This window comes from Trichechus manatus, unplaced genomic scaffold, assembly GCF_000243295.1.
Source record: "Trichechus manatus latirostris isolate Lorelei unplaced genomic scaffold, TriManLat1.0 scaffold00111, whole genome shotgun sequence".
Taxonomy (NCBI): Eukaryota; Metazoa; Chordata; class Mammalia; order Sirenia; family Trichechidae; genus Trichechus; species Trichechus manatus.
Window position 1 is genome coordinate 4,345,300 of NW_004444047.1, and position 19,602 is coordinate 4,364,901.

Genomic DNA, 19,602 nt, shown 5'->3' on the forward strand with positions numbered 1-19,602 from the left:
CCTTTGGGTCTAGGGATGGGGACCCCAGTGGTGTGGTCTTCCCTTGGAAACACAGATTTGGATCAGAGGCCCTGGGAGCAACTCAAGGCCAATTGGACAGGGAATTCTGGGGAACAGGTCTTGATGGGATATCTGCTCTGCCCATGTTCTTCACACTTTGTGTGCGGGAGGGGAGCACAGCAGAGTCCCGAGTGGCGCTCTGTAAGTGTGGTACCCGGGTGTGGACGGTCCAGGTTTAATGTTGTTTAGTTCATACTGAAGTGGTGGATTAATCTTCCTCAGGTTCACGATTGGGCTTTTCAAGGGGCATTTTCATTGGCTGAAAGGTTTTATTTGCGCTTTGTTTTCTTTTTCTGTCACTTTGCAACGACGTCAGGCGCCTTTTTCTGTTCACAGTAAAGCCGTGTGCAGGACCTTCCTGGACCGGCAATGGAGGTAATTTTATGGTGCGCCATGGTGGTGATGGTTTTGGGTGGCTTTTTGGTTTTTTGGTTCAAGACAAGCCACTTCTGCTGACACAGGAACGTGTAGCTCTTCTAGAAAGGATCTTTCAAGAAGGAGGTGGTGTGTCTTCTGATTCTGTAATGCTGTCTTGTCTCTGGGGACCCTTAACATTAGCCACTTCTCACCTCCAAGCTGCCTCCCTCTCCCCTGAAGGTGGTGCTTTCACAAGATGGCCACCTCTTGCCACATACCTTCTGAGCCCATTTCAGTTCCCCAGTTGTCCTTGGCGGTGACCCACCAGGTGTACCTCACCTGGGCTGGACCCTCTGTGTCTGAGGGGTTGGATGTTATATAACAAGAGGATGTTGTATGTGTCACCGTGAAGCCATGTGAACCCCTTCCCCACCTCACGCCCTCTGCTCCCGGGCTGCCTTACAGTAAGCCGATCACTGTGAGGCCCCTGCGAGCCCCTCTCTGCCCACAACCCCTGCTCCAGGGCTGGCTTACAGTAAGCTGAAGTTTGCAGTATTCGCTGTCTCCTCCTCATGCTGTAAGCGGGTTGCGGGTTGCTTTGTGTGCTCTCTGTTATCCTGCACGGCTTTTGAGGGTTTGGAATGAGATTCAGGGTCACGGAAAGTCACCCTCTCTCAGAGCACAGGTAGGTATGCCGGAGTGAAAGTCTAGAACTGGCTACCAGGACATGGACCTCAGGAAGGTAGAGATGGTGGTGAGCGAGGCAAGGTCGACATCATGCTTGTCTCTGGGGACACAGTGTGAAAGTAAGCGAGCAAAGACTTGGAAACCACCATGGCCCCATGGAAAAGGAGGCAGGACTGCATCCCTCCGGCCAGGGCAGCCACGTTCCGAGAGGGCTGGATGTGAGGGCAGTGCCACTTGCGCCAGACACTGCTGGGCCGATGCTGGCCTGGTCATTCCTTCCAAACGTACCTTGGGGAACGCTGTAGGCCAAGCCCACTTCCCTCCCCGCGGGCTCACCTGGAGGTAGAGCCCAGCACAGGGTCCACGCCTGGGAGCCTCTGGGTGGCACAGTGGGATGTGGGTGGCTTTTTTTCAATACAGCTGTAGTGGAAAGACAACTCGGGTATTAGCGGAGGAAAATCTGTAAACTCACAAGGCAGGTTTTAAATGTGCCGTATGCGTTTATTACAACTCGTAGCGAACACGTGCTCCTGCTTGGCGCCGAGGTCTGGTCCCGCCAGGTCCGAACAGTGAATGGCTCAGAGTCTCCTCGCCTCCTCTTCCTTCTCGCTGGGGCTGGAGCTGAGACAGCCCTGCAACATACGGCAGAATGGAGGCCACGTTACATTATTGATGCAAGCCGGGCTAACTCCTTGAGGTGTACACACAGTTATAAAACGTTTAAGGGACGCTAATTTTAAGTCAAGTAAAAGTCTTAAACATGTTCTTATTTACTTTAAGATATGGAGGATACTTAGTTCACATACATACAAAATGTCTCAGCTACGTCTTGCCTCTCGCATCTAGCGCTGCGGGCTTCCTCAGATTTGCGCCATCTGTAGTTGAGCACGGACAGGCCAACCGGCAACAAGGCTCATGGAGGAAGCACTGCTTCACTACGAGCAACTGGCATTTGATCTACTGCGGATTCCCCGGAAGGGCTCCGCCTGACAGCGTGGACATGGGGCCGTGGCCGTGTGAGGAGAGTCCCCGAGTCGGACACGGTGAGCACTGAGAGGCAGGCTGCTCGTGAGGGTGATGAGGTCGCTCACACAGCCCTGGTTCTCAGGTGATCACGGTGAACATGCTTTGGGAGACTTTTACTGTCTCAGGTGTGCTTTTCACACTGAAAACAGATGGATCCGAGTATTAGCAGACAGCCTCAGCACGGGTTCCTCAAGGGCAGACAGGGAAAGTAGGATAATCACTCAGCCAAGGAGACAAGGTTCACTTGGAAAAAATAATTTCTAAATATAATGCTGCTAAAGAAAGCCCCTCCCAACTCTCCTGCCATTTTCAAAAGGGTGTCAACTTGCCTTGTGAAGGAGGCTAATGAGATGAGAGCTACAAAACCACATGTACCGGAGAGCTTTAAATAACGTGTACTGTTTTCTAACTGTCCTGCAGGACACTGATCTCTGGTCTTAGCTTCGAATGCTTTGTCACCGACATCAGGTCCCACTTCCAGTGCCGGAAACCACAACTTCTTCTTGGATTAGAACAGAGTCTTCACGCCAACAACAAACACAGCTGTGAGGACACTCTTGGTTGGCTCTAAATAGCACCACATGGCTCTTCAGCTATGTGACATTTCTTATGTAAGAGGCATTGATAAAAGAAAAGTACTGTTTTTACCTTGGCAATTTTTTTTTCCTATTAACATATTCCATTTAAAAAAATCACAATCAATAAGTTGTACACCTGTAAAAAGTTGAATTGGCGGAAGATGTGTGATATATTTATAACAACAACAAAAAAGAGGAGCTGCTGAGGCTGCTTGTGTACAACAAATGCCTCATAGGATTTGGTTTCTTGGTTTGGAAGTTTAGGGTCTTGGTTTCATGGGACATCCCAGTTAATTGGCTTAATAATGTGTTTAGTGCCTCTGTTCTACCTCCTAGTTCGTTGTATAGTGCCCGGGGTCTTCAAAGCTTGCAAGTGGCCAGCCAAGGCACAACAGTTGGTCTGTATTCACCAGGAACAGCAAAGGAAGAAGGAGCAACAGGAATAGGAGGAGGATATGGAACGTGTGGCTAATTGCTTCTGTGAACAACTGCCTCCTTTGCTATGAGACCAGAAGAACTGGATGGTGCCTGGCTACCATTGCTGAACATTTTGATCAAAGATTCTATAGAGGTTTCCTGATCAAAAGGGGGGGAAATGCAGAACAGAATTTCAAATTTTCATGGACTCCAGACTCTGTGGAGCCATGAAGGTTGGATGAACTCCTGAAACTATCGCCCTGAGATAATCTTTAAGCCTTAAACCAAAAATATCCCTTGAAGTCATCTTAAAATGGAACAATAATTTAGTTTTTAACTAGTAAAACAAGTCTGCTTGAGCATTATGCTCTTTTAAGAACTATCTATATGGGATCATACTCACAGTGACTCACAGGGTTGCTATGAGTCGGAAGCAACTCCATGGCAATGGGTTTGGTTTTTTTGTTTTTTTTATACGGGATCAAAGTGACAACAGCAACTCGAAAGATTAGATAGGAACCTTAGGGGGCAGTGAGTTTATGTTAATGGCGGAGGAACAACTCAGAAGAGGAGGGCGAGAATGGCTGCACATCTTGAAGAATGTAATCAGTGTCACGAAACGGTACATGTAGAAATTGTTGACTTGGTGTATGTTTTGCTGGGTATTTTCTCAAGAACAACCAAAAAAAAAAAAAAAAATCACAAGAAGTTGTTTACCATTCTCTTGAGGAGCCGGTACAAGAAGCCCCTCTTTGGTTTTTGAATGGGGGGACATAATGTCTCTTCTAGATCAAGTGAAAAGTCTTCCTCATCTCCACTTTCACTGAGGTCCTCAAAACATTTGGATTCGATGATCTGCACACACAGAAGAGCGGACAAGAGGGGTGTGGGGAGACACATGTGAGCCAGGGACCCCGCGACCCCCGCCTACACCCTTGCTCAACACTAATCATGCCAAGGGCACTGGACCCACTCTGGGTCCCCCTTCCTACGTTCCTATGTTCCCTGCTTCTTGACTTCTTCTTGGGGTAACTAATGTGGCCTCTTCCTCTATCCAAGTATACCCCCAAAGCAGTTAACTACTGCCAGCCAGCCCTGCCTAGGGAGTGAGACTCGGGGTGGCAGGCCAGCCCCATCAGACCCAAGATGGCATCTCTGTCCATTCTCTGTAAGCGGGACCAGAGGCAGCATCCATGCTTGGGCCTGGCCTATGTATGGTTCACTCCTGTGGCCAGACATTTTTCATAATTCTACCCCCAAAATAGATACAGAGCCCTGGTGGTGCAGAGGTTAAGAGCTTGGCTGCTAACCAAATGGTCGGCAGTTTGAATCCACCAGCCGCTCCTTGGAAATCCTCTGGGGCAGTGCTACTCTGTCCTATAGGTTCGCTGAGTCGGAATCGACGACAACGGGTTAAAATAGATACACATATACTTTAATAAACACATACACACAGAACAGCTAAAAAGGCATTTCAAAAAGGACACTATGAAAGACCCCCGGATAGGCACATAATTGTCCTTCTGGCGCTGTCAGGACCGTAAACCCTGCGGGCTGCAAAGGCAGTACCTCGTTCTGCCAGGGGATAGAGACACAGCCTGTGACGAAGGTGGCGTAGAACTCCTCATCTGTGCTGTCCAGGTGCACTCCCTTCACCGTGGAGAACGGATGGATATCCAAGACGTCCTTGCAGTACACGGCGTGTGGCTGGGCACAAGGAGAGTCACCCGCCGTGAGATGGTCAGAGTCAGGCCATCCTCAGTCCCAGGGGTGAAGGGCACTGAGAATCGGCCCAGCTCATCCCGCCCTCTCACAAGCACTCCTGAGGGCCACCCTTTCTCCGAATTACAGATTGGGGGGGCGGCGGCGGTGAAGGAGGGCAGGACGAGGACAGAGCACTGGGGGAAGGATGGAGCCCGCTGGCTGTGGGACCCACCTAGACGGCTCTGCCGCCTCCGGCCCCAGCAGCCCTCACGTGCACACCTGCGACAGTCTGTGTGAGGAGAGGAGGGCCTGCTGCCCGTGCTCCCCACCAGGGCTCATCTGATGACCTCGGGCGTTGGATGCAGGGACTCGGGGACAGGAGCCTGGCCCTGCAGGTGTCACCAGCAGGCAGGCAGAAAGCACAGGTGAGGCCGCCTCCCGTAGCGCAGCTGCCACGCTCCTGGGCTGAGGGCCACAGCGCCCAGGACGCTGCAGCGTGAGGCTGGCTGGAACACGTCCCCCCAACAGGCCTGGACCAGGACGCCACTACAGTGAGTGGTGTCATCGAAGCCACAACATCCTGCAGGTCACCAGTCTGAACTTCTCTTCACGCAATTGTTATTCATAAGAAGCCACCATCGCTCCATCACTCACTCACCGTGGACAGGAGCCCGCCCGCGCCAGGAAGGAGGGAAATGGAAGCGGTCTGCAGCCTCCGCCCCCGAGAGGCACTTAGTCCCTCAGGGCCTCCCACCCCCACCCGTGACTGCAGGCTCAGAAGCCCCGGCTGCCCCGCACACCAGCGCAGTCCTCACCCTCCAACAAAACCACCCATGAGTTACCATTAGACCCTCCTGCGAACCCGCTCCACAGTTTCTCAAATTAAGCAGGCCACACAGAAACTGCCCGAGCCTCTGCCTGGCGCACCTGCCCCCGTACCGCCCACTGCACGTCCCCTGACTGTCGGCTCTGCCCTCAGCTTGTCTGTTGGGCTGTTTGTTTTACTGCCCTCTCTGCAGACGTCAACAAGCCCCAGGGGAGCAGTGCCCTTGCTTGCCTTCTCCTCCTCTGCTGTGACCCTAAACCCTAGACTTGAGTCTGGCAGGTAGCAGGCACTCATGAATATGCAATGAATTCACTAATGCAACTGTAGAGTTACCGCCAGGACATATCCTATGACGGCCAAGGAAACAGAAAAAGGTCTGAAAGCTAAAGCTATTTTAATTGCATATCTTAACTCCATTGTACCGCGGTTACTCTCTGATCTTCGCTTTCTAGAACCCCTCTGTGGCAGACTGCTGAGTCCAAACTGCTCCTCTCATCCCTTTATCCTTCCATCAACAAAACCACCGTCTACCAGCATCTCCACAGTGCCAGGCTCCGGGATGCGCGCTTAGAGACACGGCCCCGGTTGACTCCAAAAGTGAGCTCATGAAGGAGGCAGAGCTGGCACCCCCGCTGGACAGGGGGGTTCCATCTCAGAGAAGTCTAGTGGCTGCCCCCGGGTCCTCGGTGGTGACGCCAGCAACAGCCCCTGATCTCATAAAACGTGGGGTGGGAGAAGCGCATCTGAGACGGCAGCAGGCTGCAGGGCCAGGGGATGAGGACGTGAATGCAGGTGGCCTACTCTGGGAACCCCCACCCTGGTGTGGCTGGGACCCAAGGGCCGAGAGGTGACACTGGCAAGGGGAACAGGGAGGAAGACACGGCCTGGCAGGGAGGGTGTCAGGCGGTGCTGGCGTTTCTGAGGAGGCCTGTGACGCAGCTCGGCCCCAGTGTCCCCCAGCAATGCCGGCAGGGCTGCAGACCCAAGCAGTCCCGGGCCGGGAGCCCTTCCAGGAAGGCCTGTGATGGGTCCGCTGAGTGGGGAGGACGCGGGAGCAGCTGGCGGAGGAAGGACCAGGTGTGGGGCAGCAGGGAACAGAAGCCACACGCGGCTGCAGCCACAGCTGGCTGTCCCGGGGGAGTCTATACCTGCTCTAAACAACGGACTTGTCCGGTGGGTCAGTGTTTGGCCACCCGGCTGTGCACGTGGCTACCGACTTACGTCAGGACAGAAAGGGGGATCCAGCACATGTGCTTCCAGCCTCTTGAAGTTAATGTCCTTGAACACGGGGTGCTGCTTGACGTCAGCCGCTCCGCCCCCCGTGCAGCCCAACCGCTCCCTGGGGTTCTTGGTGAGTAACTGTGGAAGAGACAGACGGAGAGAAGCACAGACTCAGAAAATGTTCGTAATCCCAACCGGAGAGTTAGAGGCAGCGGAGAGCACCTTTGTCTAAACAGATGGACACTCCATTTTCAGCAAAGCCTCATTCATTCAGATTTTACTCATTTAGAATATGTGATAGGAGCTGGGCTAAAGTTTTGCCCTTGAGCTGGCTTTGCGTGGTGCCTACAGCTGATTTTGACCTGCGGGGATAGAGACACTCTGGGCCTTAAAGAGTTACTGTCTGGCCCCTAAGGTCCAGCACCCACTCCCTTTCTGAATATAAATCAACGTCCCAGACACCTCCTGGTCCCAGCTCAGCCACACACTCCCGGCCCCACCCGCCTGCCCTCACTGCTCCCGAGACACAGACCCCCTTCTTCTGCACAAATAAAGAGTTTGCTAAGCAAATCCTTAAGGGAAAAATTTTAATCGTGCAAAAATTGGGGGAATTTTTTTAAGGAAGTAGAAGCTGCTGAGCGTGTCAGAGTTTCCACTGTAATGTTTATAATTAGAAACTGTTTTAATCTCTTCATTAAACAGGTCACTAAGGACTGAGATGAAGCAAACGTTCACCAAATCTGCTTCTAGGAACTATATACTCTTCAACAGAAAGTGTCTGTTTCGAAAGTATTCCTTGTAAGCCGTTGTGTTGGTGAATGTTTTGGTGCGTATATTTTCACCACAATTAAAAGAAAAAGTGTTCCTTATATACTATTTACAGCTGTCACCAATTTAAGTAGGTCCTTCTACACAATTATTATCAGTCGGAAAGGTCTGGCTGTGCTCAAAGACAATGCATTAAAGAGCCAAACCAAACACCCAAACCTACTGCCGTCGAGTCGATTCTGACTCACAGGGACCCTATAGGACAGAGCAGAGCTGGCCCACAAGGCTTCCAAGGCTGGAAATTTTTAAGGAAGCAGGCTGCCACCTTTCTCCTGCAGAGTGGCTGGTGGGTTCGAACTGCCGACCTTTTGGTTAGCAGCCCGCTGTGCCACCAGGGCTCCTGTCATTCAAGATCTGGACCTCGAAAAGTCAGCCCAGGCCAGGGGCTGGGAAAGCGTCCCGCCCATTACCCCACCAGATACCTGTTCGGTTAATGGAGTGTAGGGTGACGCTATTCAGCTATATGTGCCCCCTCCTAACGCTGGCAGCTTCGCTCTCCCCAGAAGCCTGCTGGGGACGAACTCGGGCTAAGGTACAAGGCCGGGGGTGGCATGACTGGGCTGGCGGCCAAGGCTGAGGAACGTCTTATCGACAAAAGGAAAACCATCTGAGCCTGGATGGGTAGGCCTTGGGAGCGCTGGCCGCCCAAGGACTGGGAGGGAAAACAACAAGCCTCAGCCCCGGCCGGAGCTGTATATGAGCTTGTGTCCCCTGCTAGGCGGCAGTGAAGCACTGCTCTGTCCAGCCACCGCCCTGGACTGTCCTGCACGTAAGTGCCCTGAATAAACAGTATGTCCCCATCGCTGGTTAGCAGTCCTTCTCTGGTGTCCTGACTATGTGGCTGACCCTGGGTCGGGAGCTTCTGGGTTGTTACCAAGATAAAGTTTTACGAGAACACGCCACGCTTGCTGGCTTGCGTGGTGCCTACAGCTGGTTTTGCCCTGCAGGGATAGAGACACTCTGGGCCTTAAAGAGTTACTGTCTGGCCCCTGACTAAGGTCCAGCACCCACTCCCTTTCTGACCATAAATCAACGTCCCAGACACCTCCGGGTCCCAGCTCAGCCACACACTCCCCGCCCCACCCCCGCCCTCACTGCTCCCGAGACACAGACCCCCTTCTTTCGCACCCTTAAACCTGCCATGCTGTGTCGCCCACCATCTCCACCCACACTTTGCTCTCTGTCTAGCCAAGTCCCACTAAACTGTTCAAGTGCCAGCTTCCTGGCCTGCCCTGGGTCTGGCTCTGCTCCTGCAGGACTCCAGCCTCAGGGCGGCCGGGCATCCCCTGTGACTTGCGTCACCACCCGCGTGGACAGGCCCAGCGGGGAACAGCTGACTGCCAGTCTCCTGCTCGGCTCCCGATGGCGGGGCCAGTGTGCCTCTCTCACTGCAGTGTGCCCGCCCCCGCCAGCTGGTGCTCAACGGTGCTGTTCCAATGGGTGTGTTCTCTGCACGCTTTGCTAATTCAAACAGATCCGAAAATAAGCCTGACATCAAACACAGTTCCTAGGTCACAGAGGATGCCACGACTCAGTTATCAAGCCCGCTGCCAACACTCGCTCGCTCACCTGCAGAAGGCCCTGAATGGCAGCGGAAGGAGCCCAGGACCTGTGGTAACGAGCCTGGGCTCAGCTTCCCTGGCCGCCACGACGTCATGGAAACCACACTAGGAACCCACTGGAGGACATCAGATAACACGTCATGGAGCTTTGAAGATTATAAAAAGGTATCCGTTCACACGTCAGGTGTTGCTGCCCCCTCCCGCCTGCACTACTCTAACAGGCAGACTAAGTGTCCCCTTTCCCTCACTCTCCTCTCCATTCTACATGAGTCTAACCCTCCAGGCCCACATCAGGCTGCTCCCCTCCCGGCCAGGGATGTGCATGGAGGACCAGGACAGGTGGTGACCCTCCATCCCCACGTCAGGCTGCCCGCCTCCCGGCCAGGGATGTGCACGGAGGACCAGGACAGGTGGTGACCCTCCAGCCTCATGGCCAGCTGCGCGCCTCCCGTCAGAGGACGTGCATGGAGGACCAGGACAGGTGCGCTGCAGGCCCAGGCCCAGGCAGGTAAGCCAGGCACAGAGAATCACTTCCCTAAATTTCGGCACCTCAGCTGAACCCCATCCCCGCCTGCAGCCGCTCCACAGTCTCTCCTCTCTTGTGCAGACAACGCTGCGTGTTGAATGCCCACCCTTCCAATCCCTGTTTGCCGGAATTTAGCCTATTCTTTAAGAGCTCGTTGTTTCCCCTCTCAACAATCATTGAGGATTTACTGTGTTACTGCGCGTGCTTGAGCTCACTGTCTCCTCCCAACAACGCTGTAAGGAAGGAATTACTATCACCTGCATTTCACAGGTGGGAAACCTGAGGCCAGAGCAGCTATGACCGGGAGCTGAGACTCAGCCCGGCCTTGACTTCAAGGCCGCTGCTCCAATCCCAACTACATGAGGCCTGTCACTCAGACGCCGCCTCCCTTCCCAGCGCCCCCAACGGGCCAGGATTTCTTTGTCATGAAAACCCTGGTGATCTGTGTCTCTCCTGCATGTGGCACCTGCCACGCTTGCCTCTTCACCGCAGTTCATGTCTGCTGTCGGCCTCCCGTCCACCTGCAGGCTCCTTAGGGGCGGGGTGGTTCCTAATTTATATCCTTACATTCCTGCCAGGCTAGCGTGTGGCAAGAACTCAGTACATGTTTATCAAACAGAAATAAATAGTAGCTTTGCCAGAATGTCATTTACTACGGAGTAGCTGACTAAAGACGGTCAACTCAGAGCAGACGCTGGAAGGACAGCTGAGCTAATGCTCGGTGACAAGCCTGTAACACACACTCCTTCTTCTACTGAAACCAGTCAAAGGGAAAGACCCAAATAATTCTTCTCCGGCCACCTGCAACTCACACCAGTTACCGATACACTTACTAACGGGTGTGATTCCTGGTGGTTTCCAGATCCACAGAGCTGACCCAGGCCCGGCCTCTGGGTTCGTGGCCTCCTCTCCTCCAGCGTCCTTGTCCTCTGCCCCATCAGACACCCTCTCCCTCACTTGCACCTTAGACGCTTCGTGACCAGTGATGCACCCCTCCATCAGCTCTGTGCCCGCCTCCAGTCTCGGCAGCTCCGGCCAAGGGACTCTGGGCCAGGAGATCTAGGGTCACCCTGTCTATGACCGCCCTTTGGCGCTCCTACTTTCCTCGGGAGCCAGACGAGATCCCAGGGTCCATGTCTTAATCCCCCCTTTGCATGCACCCACCCCCTTGCCTGTCTCCCACTTCATCATGCGTGCCCAACTAAACCACAGCACGGGCGCAGGCAGCTCCCTGTGAGCGCCAAGCCCCACTGGACTAGCTGGAGATCCATGTCCTCTGTCCTCAGGGGCCCAGTGCTGCTGAGGGATCCCCTCCTCCCCCGGGCCCTCGGCCTCCCCTCAGCCTCCCCCTCCCACCGCCTCTCCCCCCAGCCCTCCTTCCCTCCTGGCCAGCTGCCGACTGCGCACACGGGGCCCCAGGGGAACGCCCACCGCTCCGGCTCCACATCTCGCTAGCTGGCCTGGAGGCCCTGGTTTCTCCCGTCCACACCCTCCCCTCGTGCTCTGGGTGCCATCCTCTCACCCGACACACAACTTCTCTCCAGCAGCGCTCCCCTTTGCAGCCAGGGGTCTGCTCCCGAGCTCAGGCTTGGCGTCCCCCTGGGATCCTCTCCTACCACATCCGCCACAGCAGCAAACACCGAGGACTCTGCCTCAGGAGACACCAGGATCCGAGCACGGCTCACCAGATCCTCTGCTGCTGCGACACACGAGCCACGACTGAGTCCGCGCGAGGCCCCCGGCCGCTCTCCCTCCTCCCACCCCACCCCTTCTCCGGACGTCACACTTCCACCGCTGCCCTGCCCTGCACATGTCCCCGCACTCAGCCACCCAGCCACCACGGCCCACCTGGCGCGCTGCCCCTCGGGACCCTCCGCCTAGGAGGCTCGCGCCCTCACTTCCTGCAGATCCTGCCACTATTCGGAATCGCGACCCCCAGTCCCGACGCCTCCCCCCAAGCTTTACAGTCCTCCAGAGCAGGTGCCCCACCTGATGTCCACACATTTCCTCCCCTTCCACATGTACTGTCTCTGCCACCCACAGAAGATGCTCAATAAATCTTTGTTGAGTGAAAATAAATAAATCAACGTGCTCAAAAAATAATCACTATTGATCTAAGACAGTGAAGTGATAAAGAGAGCTTCTCTCATTCATTTACTGTCTGGGCAGCCAGGGGTAGTAAGAACGCTGCCTGCGGTCAGATGGATCTGGGCGCAAACGTGGCCATTCCTTACTCCTCCTCCGATCATGGCCACGCGTCTCACTCTCGGGCCCCCGACTCCTCACTGTGACACCGGGGTAATAATGTCCAGTTCATAGGGCTCTTAACAAAATGAAGAAACGTGTCTGTAGAGCTCCTAGCGCAGGGCCTGGCGCACCACAGGCCTTCAATTCGAGGTGTCTATTATGCGAATCTGCTGCAGAAGACCTCTTCAAAGTTCTAAACAGCAAAGATGTCACTTTGAGGACTAAGGTGCGCCTGACCCAGGCCATGGTCTTTTCAATCGTCTCACACGCATGCGAAAGCTGGACAGTGAAAAAGGAAGACTGAAGAATTGATGCCTTTGAATTGCGGCGTTGGGGAACGACAGTGAATATATAGAGAAGAAGAACGAACAAATCAGTCTGAGCAGAACTACAACCAGAATGCTCCTTAGAAGTGTGGATGGTGAGACTGCATCTCACTTGCTTTGGACACGTCATCAGGACGGACCAATTGCTACAGAATGACGTCCTGTTTGGAAAAGGAGAAGGTCAACAAAAACAAGGGAGACCCTCCGTGAGATGGGCTGGTACAACAGCCGCAACAGTGGACCCACACATACCAACCATCATGAAGATGGCCCGGGACTGGGCAGCGTTCTGCTCTTTGTTCATAAAGTCGCCGTGAGTCGGAGCCAACTTGACGGCGACTCACCGCAACGACACATGACGACAATCCCTGGCAGTCGGTTAAAGAGAAAGAAGCAGAGAAAACAAACAAATAAACAAAATCGAAGTGAGGAGAGAGATAAACGTTACTATTTCAAAAATACATTAAATGTTCTGTTTTGTGTTTAACTTCATATAAAGTGAGCCAAAGAAGCAAGGCTCAGCTGTCTTCTGAAAGAAGGTAATAACCTCGACGGCACTCTTCCCCTTCCGGAGCATCTCTTGAGGAAGAAAACAGTGAGCTTCACTCAGCTCTGCTCTAATGGATCAGGAAGCCCATTAAGTCGGTTTCCTACTGCCCTGAGATAAAGGTGATGAGCATCAGCGCGGGGAGCGAGAGCGGGGTTCATCATGGCGTCTAGGTGAGCCCCACGGAGCTCGTTCTCCTCACTGCCCCAGATGCACTAGCTACTCCAGAGCTGCGCTGAAGGCCCGGCAGGCTCACAACCGTTAACTTGCCAGTGAAAACGACTAGTATGAGTTAGGGGTTGAATTTCCCAACCGCGGTAGAACCTGACCCACCATCTTGCAGATGGATTTGGCGTCCTCGGAGAACTTCTCGGAATACTCCTCATCGTCCTTCTTCACTCTTCGGTCGACCTCCTCCCGTTTGACTCTCTCTTTGAATTTTCTGAATGGAGAATGTCCCTGAATCATTTCATATATCAGGCAGCCAAGTCCCCACCAGTCAGGACTAAACGTATAGTTTTCATTATCGATAACTTCTGGAGCTACGTAACAAACACAGGAAATGAGATTAAATTATGGCTTTAAATTCTCTTGTAATTAATTCCAAATAACACATTAGCAATTCAGTTTCTGTGACAACATGGATGACCCTTGGAAACCGCATACTGAGTGACAGAAGCCCGACACCAATGGCCTCATGTGGGGTGGTTCCATTTATATGAAATGTTCCGCTGGGGCAATCCAGAGAAGCAGAAAGTAGATTCATGGCCTCCTAGGGCTGGGGGCGGGCAGGGGATGGGAGTGACTGTTCATGGGGACAGGGTTTCTCTCCGGGGTGATGGAATCTTCTGCAGTTAGACCGTGCTGATGGCGGCACAGCTGTATGAATATACTAAAAACTACTGAGTTGGGCACTTGAAAAGGAAGCATTTTATAACGTGAATTATCTCTGTAAAGCTGTTACTACGGAAGAACAGCTCAGGCCCTCAGCCGCAGTGGCCCAAGCAGTGTGCTGCCCCTCAGGGCACTCATTTAGAGAGGACGAAGTTCCTTGCTACAGGTTATGCTAACATGGCGGAAGTGGTGCTAGAGGTAAGACCTGTCTCCTGAGAAGGGTATCCCCTCCACGCTGCTCCCCAGTGCACTGGCCATCTATTCCCCAGTCAGACAAAAATCCCCAAAGCAGGAGACAGCAGAGACAGCAGGCGTGGGGTCTCACTGCAGGGCTCTGCAGCGGCCCTCAGTTCCCCATGTTGGAGGCCACTCCTGGGTCGGGCAGGTACTGCCTGGTACTTCTTACAGAGGCCCGATCTCCACAGCAGGCAATGCAGGGCCCAGGAGTGGGGAGATGACTGCTCTGGAGCTGACCCAAGCCAGAGCCTCCAGCTTCACAGATGCTCCACCATAACCAGGTATGATAATATCCCGAGTCCACGCGGGAGTCTGAGAGGCCAGCGTGCAGAGGGAGGGGACCTGCCATCCTGTTCTGACTGTCCTCCAGTGAGCTGCACCTGGAGACCTGGGGGCCGCCTTCCCCTCCCTCTGTAGAAACGGGAGGGTGGATGAGGCAGCGTCGAAGGCTTCCAAACACCATTTGTACTGTCTCGTAGCAGACGCGTGTGTCAGAGCCGGCAGGTACGTGCGTTTTAACGTCTTGCTATGCTGAGCACTCAGGCAGACAGAAAGTATAAAGATGGCTGACGTGACCTCTCACGTACCCATGTAACCGACCGTTCCAACTCTTCCTCGGATCATCTGCCCTTCTGGGATCTCCACAGCTAAACCAAGATCTGAAATCCGGATATGTCCTGTGTATGTTCAAACACATTAGCACAAATCAGAGTGGGAAGTACTGAAACTTTACCAACAATAAAAAACGGGACAAAAAATCGTCTTAAAAACCACGGATGGAAATAACACCATTTCATACTCTGAAACATTTAAAGGGAAAATTTCAGTGAACTTTTCCACCTTTAGCAAAATACTATACAGTGCATTGTTTCACTAAGAGCAGTAAATTAGATTTATGCCTGGCCATTGACTATGCAAAGGCATTCAGCTGTGTGGATCATTAACAAATTATGGATAACATTGTGAAGAATGGGAATTCCAGAACCCTTTACTGTGCTCATGAGGAATCTGTACTTAGACCAAAAGGCAGTGGTTCGAACAGAACAAGGGGATACTACATGGTTTAAAGTCAGGAAAGGTGTGCGTCAGGGTTGTATCCTTTCACCATACTTACTCAATCTGGACCCTGAGCAAATAATCCGAGAAGCTGGACCGTATGAAGGAGAACGGGGTGTCAGGATTGGAGGAAGACTCACTAACAACCTGCGTTATGCAGATGACACAACAAATGGCCACAGAGTTCAGGGAAAGAACAAAATGGAATTATACACACAATGTATTCCACCTGCAGAAACACGTTGCGTGTGACGTCCTCCGTATCACAGGATTTAAATATTTGTTCAATGCTTTATTTATGAGAATAACAAATTACAGGAAACTTCTTTGGAGAGCATAGAAAGCTCAACCAGTCTTGAGGGCAGACACCCTGTTCAACTTCTTCGCCACTGTATCCCCAAGATTCCGTTAAAATGCCTGGCACGTAACCAGTTGCCATTGAGTCAATTCGCGGCGACCCCGTGTGTGCACAGTAGAACTGCTCCATAGAGTTTTCATGGCTGTGATCTTTCAGAAGCAGGTCGCCAGGCCTTTCTTCTGAGGCACCTCTAGGTGGGTTTGAACCGCCAACCTTTTGGTTAGTACTTCAGGCACTTAGCCATTTGTGCCACCCAGGGGCTCTTAGCACACAGCAGATGCTTAATAAATACCTATCAAAGAAATGAATGACTAGATAAATAATTTTTTAAAATTGTGCTTTAGGTGAAAGTTACAGCTCAGTTAATTTCTCAAACAAAATTTTATACACATATTGTTTTGTGACATTGGTTGCAATCCCCACAATGTGAGAGCACACTCCCTCTTTCCACCTCGGGTTCTCTACATCCATTCAATGAGTTCCTGTCCCTTCCTGCCTCCTTATCCTGCTTTTGGGCAGGAGCCGCCCATTTGGTCTTGTGAATCTGACTGAGCTAAGAAGCACGCTCCTCACGTGTGTTATTTTTTGTTTTATCGTCCTGTCTAATCTTTGTCTGATGACTGGGCTTCGGGAATGGTTTCGGTTCTGGGTTAACAGTGCATCCAGGGGCCACAGTTTCAGGGGTTCCTCCAGTCTCTGTCAGACCATGAAGTCTGGTCTTTTTACATGAATTTGAGTTCTGTTCTACATATTTCTCCGGCTCTGTTAAAGACTGTCGGTTGCGTTCCCTGTCAGGGCTGTCAGTGGTGGTAGCCGGGCACCATCTAGTTCTTCTGGTCTCAGGCTGGTGGAGTCTCTGGTTCATGTGGTCCTTTAGTCCTTTGGGCTAGTATTTTCCTTGTGTCTTTAGTTTTCTTCATTCTCCTTTGCTCCAAGAGGTATGGGACCAACTGATGTATCTTAGATGGCTGCTCGCAAGCTTTTAAGACCTCAGATACCACAAGTCAAAGTGGGATATAGAACATTTTCTTAATAAACTTTGATATGCCAATTGACCTAGATATCCCCTGAAACTATTCGACCAAGAATGTTTGCTGAATACTAACAATACGCAACATGCCCATCGAGGCACTGAAATAGTTTTAAAATAGTTTACAACATGCTTTAGGCAGGGACACTGGCCTCTGACTACCTTACTCAGAGCGACAAACAGCACTCTTCCCTGGCTGCATATCCCCTCTGGGAGAGGCGGGCAAGGGGAGGGCTTAGGAGCACAGCCTCTGGAGCAGCCGGCCTGGGTCTGAGTCCCAGCTCTGCCATTTATTAACGGTCTCAGTTTCCTCAGCTTTCCTACAGAGGCTCCTTCACTGATGCAGCTGTGAGCTGTTGTTGTTGTTAGGTGCTCGTGAATCAGTTTCGATTCATGGCAACCCTATATACAACAGAACGAAACACTGCCCGGTTCTGTGCCATCCTCACAATTGTTACGCTTGGGCCCACTGTTGCAGCCACCGTGTCAATCCATCTCGTTGAGGGTCTTCCTCTTTAAACCATGCAGTATATCCCCTTGTTCTGTTCAAACAACTGCTTCTTGGTCTGTGTACAGGTTCCTCCTGAGCACTATTAAGTGTTCTGGAATTCCCATTCTCTGCAATGTTATCCATAATTTGTTAGGATCCACACAGTCTAATGCCTTTGCATAGTCAGTAAAACACAGGTAAACGTTGTTTTGGTCATCTTTAGAGGATAATAATCAACACAATATTCTGAAAAGTAGAAATAAAGGAAAGTATGCAAACATTTCACCTGATTTTCCTGAGTGAATAGTTGAGGAGGGAACAACAAATGAGTGCAAAAGGAGGGAAGGCATTAGAACACCCTCATTTTATGACCCCCAGGGCCATAACTGACCATTAAGTGAAACATCGACATGAGGGGAATAACAATGGCCCAAGCTGACAACATCTGAAACCACAGATCAATCTCAACACCATGAAGAGAGAGACGCTCAGCCATCATGTACCTCCTGATGTAACTTAATAGGAAGTTCATATGAAGGAAGCTTACCAAAAATCAAATCGGGACCTATCTAGCTTCTAGATCTAACTACTGGCTTACAGAAAACAGCGGATAGGGAACACCTGAAATCCAGGCAAGTCCAGAATATGGGAAACTCTACAGGACAAAGAAGCTGGCTTCCCAAACAAATGACAAAAAGAAGAGGGGAGACGGGACCCATACAGTGAAAACAGACTCGACAAGATGCCAACCAAAGGCAATGTGGACTTCTTTGAATCCTGATTCAACACACAATTATAAAAACACTTATGAAATAATCGGGAAAAATTTAAAGCTGATAGGATACTAGGCCATATTAAGAAATTTTTAAAAAATTAAATATTTTTGGAAGCAATTATAGTTGTTTTATGTTTAAAAGAAAAGAGTGTCGTTATCTTTCAGAGAGATACTTCATGGATGAAATGAAGTGATGTATATAGACTTTGCTTTAAAATAACTGTCAATAATAACATACTACTGGTTTTTACAAAAACTCACTATTTATCCCTATTTTCAGGGATGTATCTATTCCAGAAAAGCAAGGCCTCCTCTACAGAAAAGACAAGCATGATGTAGTTTTCTTTGTTATCTCAACCACCAGCTGAATCTATGAACCAAATCCCCCTTAATATATAACTTTGCAAAATGAGTGCTAGCATATTTAGGATGGACAAGTCATAACATGCACCTCACGACCTAGATAATCTGCTTTTTTACCTACTGCCACCACAAATGCCAAGATCTACCTTTCTAGAAGGGAAATTAGGAAGTATTTATACAGGCAGTCATGTCACACTTACTATATTTGTTAACCTGACCATACTGGGCTCAAGATGGAGTCACTTATGCTAAGCCCCAAGTCAGCAAACTGAAACCTAGCTAGTTTCTATTCCCTGTAAGTGCCTGACCTTCCCAGGAGTGGAAACCTAAGTCAATCAATTGTCTCTCCCGGAAATGGAAACCTAAGCTAGCCCACCAGGACTTGCCTGCTCAGTTTCACCTAGCTCAAAATTCCCCCTTGATTCCAAATAAGGAAAGAAAATGCCCACTAGCCAATCTGAAATTTGCCCAGTATAGTTTCCTTATTCCTCTGTGTGCCCAGAAAAACCCTTCTGCTTCATACCGCTCTTCGGAGCTCTTGTCTGACTTCCAGACCAGATGTTCCCCAGTTCAGGAATTGCAAACAAAGCTTATGAGTTTCATACATAAATTTAATCTTGTGGAAATTTTATTTTTAACATAGGCAATGGCTGACTGGTGGAAATTAGGACGGAAGGTCTTTTCAATGAATGATGCTGGGTCAACTGGCTATATATACTAAAAAAAAATGTACCTTAACCTCAACCTCACACCATACATAAAGATAAATCCCAGATGGGATTACAGGAGTGTCGTGGATTGAATTGTGTCCCCCCCAAACATGTGTGTATCAGTTTGGCTAGGCCATGATTCCCAGTGTTGTGTGGTTGTCCTCCATTTTGTGATTGTAATTTTACATTAAAGAGGATTAGGATGGGATTGTAACACCACCCTAACCCAGGTCACGTCCCTGATCCAATGTAAAGGGAGTTTCCCTGGGGTGTGGTCTGCACCACCTTTTATCTCTTGTAAGAGATAAAAGGAAAGGGAAACAAGTGGAGAGTGGGGGACCTCATACCATCAAGAAAGAAGCACTGGGAGCAGAGCGCGTCCTTTGGACCCAAGATCCCTACTCAGAGAAGCTGCTAGTCTGGGGGAAGACTGATGATGATGAGGACCTTCCTCCAGAGCCGACAGAGGGATAAAGCCTTCCCCTGGAGCTGACACCCTGAATTTGGACTTCTAGCCTACTAGACTGTGAGAAAATAAATTTCTCCTTGTGAAAGCATCCACTTGTGGTATTTCTGTTAGAGCAGCACTAGATGACTAAGACAAGGAATGAATGGGAAGATGAGACAATAACATTTTTAGAAGAAAACACAACACTGTTGTAACACAGGAGCAGGCACAGATTTCTTAGGCAAAGCACAAAAAACACAACAATGGAAACACAGCTCTTCAATGCGACGGCACTAACGTTTAGAACGTCCAGGACTTCTGCTTCTAGC

At 51.0% G+C, this 19,602-nt stretch overlaps 1 protein-coding gene across 1 annotated transcript in view; it reads right to left on the minus strand.

Annotated features, from left to right (window-relative positions):
- Positions 1 to 1,599: 1,599 nt before the first annotated feature.
- The window catches only part of GRK4 (G protein-coupled receptor kinase 4), a 100,003-nt gene continuing 82,000 nt past the window's right edge, over positions 1,600 to 19,602 (minus strand). Inside the window, exons 14-19 of the mRNA XM_012557595.2 lie at positions 14,631 to 14,720; positions 13,246 to 13,454; positions 6,877 to 7,014; positions 4,695 to 4,832; positions 3,843 to 3,980; positions 1,600 to 1,736 (exon numbers count right to left, since the gene is read on the minus strand). Of these exons, the coding sequence (XP_012413049.2) occupies positions 1,683 to 1,736; positions 3,843 to 3,980; positions 4,695 to 4,832; positions 6,877 to 7,014; positions 13,246 to 13,454; positions 14,631 to 14,720 (767 nt within the window). The 3' untranslated portion in view covers positions 1,600 to 1,682. The remainder of the gene's footprint in view (positions 1,737 to 3,842; positions 3,981 to 4,694; positions 4,833 to 6,876; positions 7,015 to 13,245; positions 13,455 to 14,630; positions 14,721 to 19,602) is intronic.